This window comes from Gopherus evgoodei, chromosome 8 (assembly GCF_007399415.2).
Source record: "Gopherus evgoodei ecotype Sinaloan lineage chromosome 8, rGopEvg1_v1.p, whole genome shotgun sequence".
NCBI classification, from domain to species: domain Eukaryota; kingdom Metazoa; phylum Chordata; order Testudines; family Testudinidae; genus Gopherus; species Gopherus evgoodei.
The window spans coordinates 106,887,794-106,897,871 of NC_044329.1; the positions used below are offsets into that span (position 1 = coordinate 106,887,794).

Below are 10,078 nucleotides of genomic sequence, written 5' to 3' on the forward strand. Positions count from 1 at the left end.
AAGTGCTGACATTCTGAAAACTTGGATGCAGCAGGTGAAACAGATTAAGGCCAGAGGGAGGATCATTAGTTCATCTAGTCTGATCTCCTATGTAACACAGGCAACACAGTGTCATCATGATGAAAGTGTATCTATCAGACAAACTTTCAGTCTTGGTTTGAAGACTTACCCCTGGGGGGAATTCTGCATCACTGCACGTGCGCAGAATTCTTGTCCTCCACAGACTTCTTTGCTTCCCTGCAGAAAAATGGCTTCTAGCTGTTGGTTCTTGTGCCCTTCCTTTTGGTAGATTAGTAACCAGTATATCCTCTCCATGATGGTACTTATATAATGTAATCAGGTCAATACTTGATCTTCTTTTTGATAAGTTAATCAGAGCTCCTTCAGCCTCTCTGTAAAGCACTTTTTTCCAGCCCTTAAATCATTTTCGTAGCTCTTTGCTGCACGCACTCGTCTTTTCAACATCTTGGAGAACAGTAAGAGAAATTGAGAGATGATATAATTTTCCAAGATTTAGTTTCATAAGTTACTTTAAAACAAAGTAAAAAAATCCAATGGTGTATTAACTCATTGTTCTGTCTCCTTCAGAAATGAGCTAGTTTCCCCAGCATGTGCTCCGAATTCACTGTTGGAAGAAAGTGTTAGCATGTGTTTACAGTCGGGACCCACGGAGGGAGCTAACTACCACATGGTGGCACCAAATGAATCACAAGCTGAGCATGCTGGTCCATCACTACCTAGACACCCATCCGATGATCAGAAGTTTTACCAGGATATATTGGTAAAAGTATTTTAACATACACCCTTTAATATCTGCTTGTCTTTCATATCTTACAATTATTTGCCACTTGTCCTTCATGGTGCGTTCTCATAACAAGAATAGGTTCCATGCAGTACATTACTGTGGCTTTCATGTCGCTGAAACTGTGTATGGTTGTCACATGCATCTCACCTCTTCATGTTTTCTGCAGTGCAAAAGAGAGGCGAGTTTGTGACTTGCTTTTCTTGGAGATTTAAATACTCATTCTGCCCTTCGCTCCCATCTATGCATAAATGTTGTATCTTATTTTTGCACACCACTTAATACACAACATTTAGTGATACCAATAGTTAACTTATTCTGACAAACAAGTCACATTATTTTCAGATCTAGCTGTATGGTACTTTGATTTGGAGTAAATATGCCATAAATAACACAAAACAGGATTCTATAGTAAACTCCTTTGTCATGTTTCTGTGCCCTTGACTAGTTGGTGGTCCACACATGCTTATGCTTTTTCCCCTATATAGGGTCAAGTAAACCACTTCTTAAAGTCATCCTGTGAAGAAAGTGATCCTCCATCTACAAAACAAACAATGGTCAACAATGATGGTACCATATGTCGGAATATTAATGACCCAAAGGAAAGGAGTTCAGTATCTGACCCAGGCCTGACGGATAAAGAGAGCGTGATTAGTGCAACCCTTAAGCAATTAAGGAACCTTGGTGTGAAAATTGAATCACCTGACAAAATGAAGAAAAATGCACACAAAGTAGAGAATGCCAGGTAAAGTGTTAGCCTTCACTGTTCGTTCTCTTCAGATAGAAAGACAAAGAGGGACCAAGAGGCCCCAGCGAGCAAGTAGTGATGCAAAAAAGGCCTAAAACATTACCTCCAGGACCATGTTTTTGATACTCATGCACAGGGAACACAAGCTTAGTGTGACCTATTCAGCCTAGTTCATGCTAGGCACTGCTAAAGCTGTTAGAAGAGAATGGCAGGAAAAGCTGGACTCCATCCAGATATTTACACAGGCACTAGATACAGGATAGCCCCTTAATTTTTCTTTTAAAAAAAGAAAAAGTAGTAGTTCTCAAACTTGGGTTGGGCAGTGCATAACTAGCCACAATGTTCCTGCTATCACAGGTTAAACCACATTGTCCTTTAAGGAGTGGTGTTTGATGCTGGATATATCCCAGTACAAAACTCTGAGGATTGCTAGAGGCTTTCTTAACCAACGAAACTTTTAAAGTAAAATCCAAGCATCTCTGTATGCTGTGTGGCTGTTTCAAGCACTCCTTTGTCTTGTATTTCATTGGTGTACGTTTTAGTTGTCGTCGTCAAACTTGTGCATGAGACTAAAACTAGAGAGACAGCAAACACATGAGATGAGGACAGACCCAGTCAATGAAGTAATATGGAGAGCTTAGAGCAGTGGGAAACTGGAGGCAGTGAGAAGAGGTACAGGCCTGAATCCATGGAGAGGACATAGTTTAAAAATGGAGGGTGGGAAGATAAAGGTTACCAAGGAGCCAACCCAGCTGCATTAAAGCAAGCTTTGTTTTCATCTTTATGCATCCTTAATGTGACCATGTTTCTTTATTCATGTAAACTAAGAGTTCTGGCTGGTGCAAAGAAGGTATAGTGGCAAGCAGGCAGGCATGGGGGAGATGTCTGTCCCAGGAACTTCTGCTCAGTAGGAAAAAAATTTGAGAATTGTTCTAACTTGCATTGCAGTAGGTGCTTTTACCAAAGTTTAAGACAGCCTGTATTACTGGCTGTATCAAACTTTCCCCACCATCACTCTCAAGCTTGTATTCTGTTAATATGTTCTATTAACATGCTAATAGGTGTGAAACTATAAAACAAACTAGAGGTCTCTCTTCTTGATATACCTCTTTTTAAAAACAAACAAAAAAAAAACCCTCCCTCCTTCTGTCATCTTTGTGGCTGATTTTGAGATCTTCACAATTGTCTCCGTCACGGTAGGGAACAAGCTGAGAACAAGGCCCCTCCTGCTTATATTTTGGTGGTCTGTTTTTCTCACAAGTCCATCTTTCTACATGTACCACTGGAGTACATGGATGCCTTCAATTTTTGATATTGGGGAAACTGGATTTATTAATCTGAAGCACATAGCCTGTAATAGATGAAGTAATGAACACCAGTATCTTGGAGCCTGTCTGGACCGTGTATTTTTAGGATTAAACATTACAAGAGTTTAATAGAGCAAGGACAGGAAAGAGTGAACTTCCTTCACATTCTGAAAGAGCTCTTGAAAAACTGTATCCTTCCCAGTAACAATAAAAGTCTCTCAACTTCTCTTTTCAGGCTTTTGGAAATGGGTATATTGGAAAAATCTCTAGATGTCCTGGCATTATTTTCCCATAGAGACAAAAAAGCAATCCTTAACCAGTTATTGGTTTACAGCAGAGGCTGTCTTCCATCTGGATAAAAATATTGGGCTACGTTGCAGTATATAAACAATAGTCAGCCCTCACATTAGCGCTTTTCACCAGTAGATCTCAAAGCAATCACGAAAGAGTCCAATATGATTCCCATTTTTATAGGTGGGGAAACTGAGACACAGAAGTGCAGTAACTTGTCCAAGGTCACCCAGCAGGTCAATGACCAAGCTGGGAATAGGACTGAGGTCTTCCGAGTCCCAGGGCAGTGCTCTAACCACTAGGACACATTGCATCTCGGGGTAGAGATCAACGAACTATTAATTAGTTTTTGGGTGGCATATTGAACTGTTGGTCTTAACTTACAAAGCCCTGAAGCTTGCCTGAGGCTTCCTATCACTATGTTACACTACTGAAGTTGTGATCAGCATTGGATCAGGGATGATTATTCTCAATCCCCTAGTGCAGTGTTTCCCAAACTTGGGACGCTGCTTGTGTAGGGCTCCCACTAGCTGCGGTTTGCTGCTCGAGGCCAATGGGAGCTGCTGGAAGAGGCAGCCATTACACCCCTTGGCCCACGCCGCTTCCAGAAGCCCCCATTGGCCTGGAGCAGCGAACTGCAGCCAGTGGGAACTGTGATCGGCCGGACCTGCGGATGTGGCAGGTAAACAAACTGGCCTGGCCCGCCTGGGGCTTTCCCTACACAAGTGATGTCCCAAGTTTGGGAAACATTGCACTAGTGGATCTTTTTCTGTAATGTAGATCCCATTAGGTAAAATGCACAATCATACTATGTGAGGGGTGTGTGTGTTAATTATATGAACAAATAGCCTACTTAAAAGCCAGATATTTCAGCGAGTTTAGGAGGGGAGGAAATAAACTTCACGGTGTTGGTATTCTGAAATGATATGAACACAGTATAAAGCTAAATTTAACTTAATTTTCGGTGCTTTGTGTTTTAGCGTATTGGCCTGCATAAATCCTGAAGCAGTGGTCTCTGGACTAAACTACATGTCATTTGTTAATGTTGGCATGAGTGGGTTAACTCCCAATGGAGTTGATCTGAGTATGGAGGCAAATGCAATAGCACTCAAGTATCTAAGTGAAAGTCAACTGACACAGCTTTCTCTCAGTCACACAAGTGAAAAAAACTCTGAAGATTCGTCTTTCCAAAACCTTTTACATGCAAATATGGACAAGAGCATGATGGGTCTTAGCTTAATTTCGCCAAACAATATGTCCTTTGCAACCAAGAAGTACATGAAAAGATATGGGCTCCTACAAAGCAATGACAATAGCGAAGATGAAGAGGAGCTACAAACTCAGAACTGCAGCATCTCTAATATTAGCAAGAGTGAAGATGTGTTACAGAGAAACTTTAAGCCCATGTTGGAGGGTTTTAACTTCTGGAAAGAATCTTCTGAAGGAGTTTGTGAAAGATTATCCATTAACCTGAAACCTTACAAGGAGTCAACTGGAAGTTACTCTCTATCAAAATCCGATGGTCCTGTATTGAGAAATATTACAAATGAGATCTGTCCTCCAAAAATAGATCATCAGCCACATGAGAATTCACAGCAGATTCTGAAGGACTTAAAGCCAAAAACCGAACTTGTAGCTGGGAAAGTAGAGTTCACTCAGCAACCTGACAGGGAGAACCTGGGAAATGTTCGGATCTTCTCTGAAAATCTACAAACTCCCACCCTTGAGACATTAAATCAGGCAGACAGCATGAGTTCAGTTGGTACCTTTCTCGATGTAAAACACCTCAGACAGTTGCCAAAATTGTTCTGAACCTTTTTTGAGGAGGGGGGGTGGAAAAGACTGGCAACCAGCATTTCTTGGATTTGAAGGCTTCTGAAGGTTGGACAAGATTAGAAGAAGCCAACGATTACGTTGCCTTTATAGGTTACTTAGCTTTCTTGGCAACAAAGGGCTAACAAAACTGAGTATGTCATACAGTGCTGGTCCACCAGATGCTCAGCTGACCAGGATTTGGCTGTCAGATTTTTAAAGTACATATGTACTTTTGTTTACAGTTTGGATACACTTTTAATATCCAAAAGGTCAATCAATTTAGAATGTCTGGACATAAGGTGTGCTCCAATGTATTTTTAATGATGCCTGTTTCTTAACTTTTCAATTATTGCATTTTTTTTTAAAGCATCATTGACATTTTTATACATTTGTGCCAACTTTGAGCTATAGGGTATAATGTGTAGGTGGGAGTTTAAACTCAAATAGAATGAACACAATGACTGACTTCAAGTCTACCCAAGCATATGGCAGGGTTACTGTATGTGGAAAAGCATAACCTTGACTTCAATTAGTATAAAATTATTTAAAATTGAGCCACAATTGCACATATAATAGACATTAAATGTATCATGAAAACCCAAGAAGGTCAGTAAAATTAGCACTAAATGTTTATACCTTTTTTGTGTTTTTTTTTCTTTCTACTGAATGAGTGTCTATTTATTTGGAAAGTACACATTAATCATAAAAGACCAAGCAAATCTGTATGATACAAAACTGAACTATTGATCTGTTGCTTATTTACATTTGATGTGGTGTTTAATCCTTGTTAAAACACTTACAATATAGCAATCACAGTTAACTGTTAAATGAGTGACTAACCTTAAGTAAAATTGCAAGTACGCTGTCTCACTTGGTTTTCAAACTTTTTAACAATTCTTGAGTTCAAGAAAGACAAGCAAACTAATTGGTTTACTTTGTTCTTCTGTATTAATATGTAAATTAACCTGTCATCAACACTCTGGAGTGCATTACTGAAATAGCCTTTTTTTTTTTTTAATCCTATAAGATATATGTTTGTTGAGTTCATGAATCTAATAAATTATTCATTTTTTCTTTAACTGGTCCATTTTTGTAATGAGCTTTTAGATTTTTTTGGTTCAATATTTTGTCTGTTGTCACTGGCTTCACTTAATAAGTTATTTACAATCTTAAATATAACTGAAAATGGCATTTCATGTACTGACTTTAATGGTAACCCCTCTACCTACTTTTTATCAGGTGCTCTCCAGCCATGTAAAAACAATTCTTCCTGAGCTCTGTTAATTCTTACCTGGAGCCTAGCTTCTGCTCAGGACTCCAAGAATAGCAATCAATTGTCACAGTCAATAGGAACCAAGTGCCTGATCTAGCTCCTGTTGAAGTCCAGTGCCACTGAATTCAGGGGAAGTTGAAGTCATAAATCGGAAAATAAACTCCTCCCTAATGGAACTAGAGCCATCTAGTGTCTTGCTGATAAATCCAGTGTATTTATGCTAAATCAGCATTTAGTTACAACTTGTTTCAATGGAGGTTAAGTCCATTAATAGCTGTTAGCCAGGATAGGTAAAGAATGGTGTCCCTAGAGATCACTTGTTCATTACCTGTTAGGTTCACTCCCTCTGGTGAACCTGGCATTGGCCACTGTCAGTAGACAGGATATGGGGCTCGATGGACCTTTGGTCTGTCCAAGTACGGCCATTCTTATGTTCTAATGCAAGATGGATCAATGACAGGCTGTGTATGGCAGTTGATCAACCCAGATTTCACCCTCCTTCAGGAGCTAAGAACCCCTACCTTCTTTCCCAACTTCTAAAGTAGGGAGCAAAAAAAATTGCTTCCTAGAACTCCTTTCACTTTAGACCACCAAGCAAGCAATTGCTTTACCTCTAGCTCATGCTCCAAAACGTCATGCGTTTTAGCTCATGCTCCAAAACGTCTGTTAGTCTATAAGGTGCCACAGGATTCTTTGCTGCTTTACCTCTGAACTCTTAGCAGGGATTTAGTGTTGTGAAATGCGCTACAGTAGAAGCAGCAAGCTTTGTCCCTGCCACTGTGCTTCCACTGTGACCTCAAAGACTTTACAGAACAGAGTAGCACTACAAGGGTTGGCTAGGGGTTGTGGAGAGCAGGCTTTGTCAACACCATGTGCACTGGAAGTTTTTGCAGTGTATAAAGATAATCTTACTCCTTCCTCTCTGAATGTGATGTGAACCCTCTGGAAGTCTGGTCTCTACTTGGACCAGCTGGAATCCAGGGCAGTAAATATATCTTCTGTTACAATTCTTAAGAATTTTTATTCTAGTTATTGTTAGCTCATACTTTAGAACAGAAGCCAGGTACTAGTGGTGGGATCCATACAGGGGACTTAGGCATTGCAACACTGAGCATCATGGTGCCTAGAAAATCCAAGAACAATACTATGATCAACAAAGCCGAGTTCAATGCCTAAGAATGAGATCCAGCTTGCTAGGTGGGTAGCTGCCTAGGCTAACCAATGGGAGATGCTGATTTGAGGGGGGTGGGCAAGTCCTGCCCTCTCTCACAGATAGGCACCTATCAATGCTAGCGGTCTGTTAACAGAAACCAGCTCCCTGGAGTTGGACATCTTAGGAGCCTACAGTTTTTTGCCGGAATGAGTTGCGTGCCTGTCTTGCTCTACACAAGAGCTGGAGGAGGTGCCCACCTTATAACTCACTGGGGATGTGTCAAACCAGCTTCAAATTGCCCCCTCTGGCAGAAGGGGGGGATAAGATTTGACAGCAGTGTCCCACCTCTCAGGAATATGCTCTAGCCACTGAGAGAGATCCACACATCTGAATGTCCATTTTCTCCTGTTGAAGCTGTTCCACTGTGCATAAATAATTGAAAGGGTGATTGGAATGAGGGAATTGGACACCTCCCCACAATTACTCTCCAAGTATTTGCTCCACTACAGATATTCTGATTTCTCTGCACAGGGCCGGCTTCAGGCCCCAGCGCACCAAGCACGTGCTTGGGATGGCATGCCCCAGGGGGCGCTCTGCCAGTTGCTGGGAGGGCAGCAAGCGGCTCCGGTGGACCTCCCGCAGGCGTGCCTGAGGAGGGTCCGCTGGTCCCGCGGTTCGGGTGGAGCATCCACAGGCATTCCTGCGGGAGGTCCACCGGAGCTGCGGGACCGGCAAGTGGCAGAGCGCCCCCCGTGGTGTGCCGCTGTGCTTGGGGGCGGCGAAATGGCTAGAGCCAGCCCTGTCTCTGCAATACCAGTCCCTTTCTCAGCAGAGCCCAACTTTCCTTCTAAGAGGAACCTAAGAGCTGGTGGGGAGGAAGGGGAGAGCAGGCTTTCAACAGGTTAGAATGTCTGCTTGTTAACATCAAGCTGTCACTGAGGGTGTGTCTACACAACAACTAGACAGCTGCATCTGGCCTGTGCCAGCTGGCTCGAGCTGTTTCGCTGCTGTGTAGACTTCTGGGCTCTGGCTGGAGCCCAAGTTCTGGGACCCTGTGATAATTAGAACTGGAGAAAGTACTGAGAATATGCTGTAATGAGTCCTGCATCGTGCCCTAGGGCAATGAGGAGATGGCCTCATGGGTTTTATCTCAATTTCTGCTTGTGTGCAACCAAGAGATCAGATGCACTTTCCAGCTGTAGCCTTCGGCCTCTGTCCTCTAGAGGTAAGTGCCTATCTCATGACCTTTGGTTCTGCTGCCTGTGGTTGGTATTTTTTAGAGCTAGCAGGGTTATTTTTTGTGCAATTTGTTATAATAAAGCTACAATCTTGTCTTCCGTTATACTCCCAAGTGAGGCTAATGGAAGAATAAAAATATTGGTAAGATATTGACTATTTAAAGCAAAATATTCAGTGGCATCATCTAGACTCCAGTGGTCTTTAACCTATATATTTATGTCCATGTTATGACCGGTTGTATCTTGTCAAAGTAGATTGCTTTAATGATCAACAAGAATAGTTGTTGGCTCTTCTTAGGCCCACTTTTCCCCCATTGTCTACATATTTTGAAGCCCCTTCAGAATATGTTTGAAGGTACAAACCTCTCGTAATCAGTTATAAGCCCACTAGCTATTGGATGTGTTTGCTCAAATAATAAAATGGTTTAATGTTCTAAAGCTGTCATTGCTAGATTTCATGAGATGTTAACTCTGAACATTGATGAGGCCATTCATACCTCTGACCTACTTTGTTTTGTTCAGTATTTCCCACTGGAAACTGAAGAAGATGCCAACTGCATTGGTTTAGACTGTCAACATTCTGAAGACTTTTTTTTTTTTTTAAAAGATCTTTAGAAAGGTAATTTTAAAAACAATAAGCTCAGCTGCTAGAGCACATCTTGAAGCAGGGGTTGACAGGACCCTGAATAAGGATAGACAGGAACCTGATCATGTCATTTTCAACCAGGTGAAGAAGAAAAAATGGTTATTTACCTTCTCCTAACTTCTTCTGTGATGTGTTGTTCATGTCCATTCCAATACCTACCCTCCTACCTCAACTGAAGGGCTGTGTCAGGTTGGCAGGGCACTACATTGAGCACCATGAGGGCACAACTCCAGGGGGCCCCTAGGCTGCCCCTACAGATCCTGTTAGGGGCAAAATCTTCCGGCTGCCATGCACGCAGCACATGCACACCTGATTGGAATGGACATGAACAACACATCTCAAAGAACAACAGTTACATGAAGGTGAGTAACTGTTTAATCCATCCAGACTCTGATGCTACACTGGGTCAAGGTGGGAGGTGTTAATATTGCTCTCTGCTGCAATAGTCACTTGGCATCTCCCCTGTGATCAGCACTCTGGTATCCTAAAATTAACTAGACACAGAGACAGTGACCGTCCTTGCCCCAATTAAATTATTTTCTAAAGAGACAAGATGTATGAAAAGGGGAAAGGGGGGAAGATAGGTTAAATAATTGCCCTGGTCTCTAGGGGGCAATTATAAGTCAGGGGAAACACTCCCAGTGTGTTCAGGGGGCTTTGGTTCTGGGGCAGAGTAGAGAATACAGGCCTGGCCTGTTAAATGTGGGTTCTTTTCCTTTAGCCCACCTTGCTTTCACCGTCGGTGTCCATCCCTACAGGGAATACCTTAATTATAACTAAAGTAAAAGGGGCGTTGGTATGAACC

The 10,078-nt window shown here is 42.0% G+C and overlaps 1 protein-coding gene across 2 annotated transcripts in view; it reads left to right on the plus strand.

The window, feature by feature from the left end:
* The window catches only part of STIL (STIL centriolar assembly protein), a 30,662-nt gene extending 24,614 nt beyond the window's left edge, over positions 1-6,048 (plus strand). For both annotated transcript variants that reach the window (XM_030571842.1, XM_030571841.1), the window contains exons 15-17: positions 589-781; positions 1,291-1,547; positions 4,129-6,048. In XM_030571842.1, coding sequence (XP_030427702.1) covers positions 589-781; positions 1,291-1,547; positions 4,129-4,960 — 1,282 coding nt within the window. In that variant the 3' untranslated portion in view covers positions 4,961-6,048. The remainder of the gene's footprint in view (positions 1-588; positions 782-1,290; positions 1,548-4,128) is intronic.
* The last annotated feature ends 4,030 nt before the right edge of the window (positions 6,049-10,078 follow it).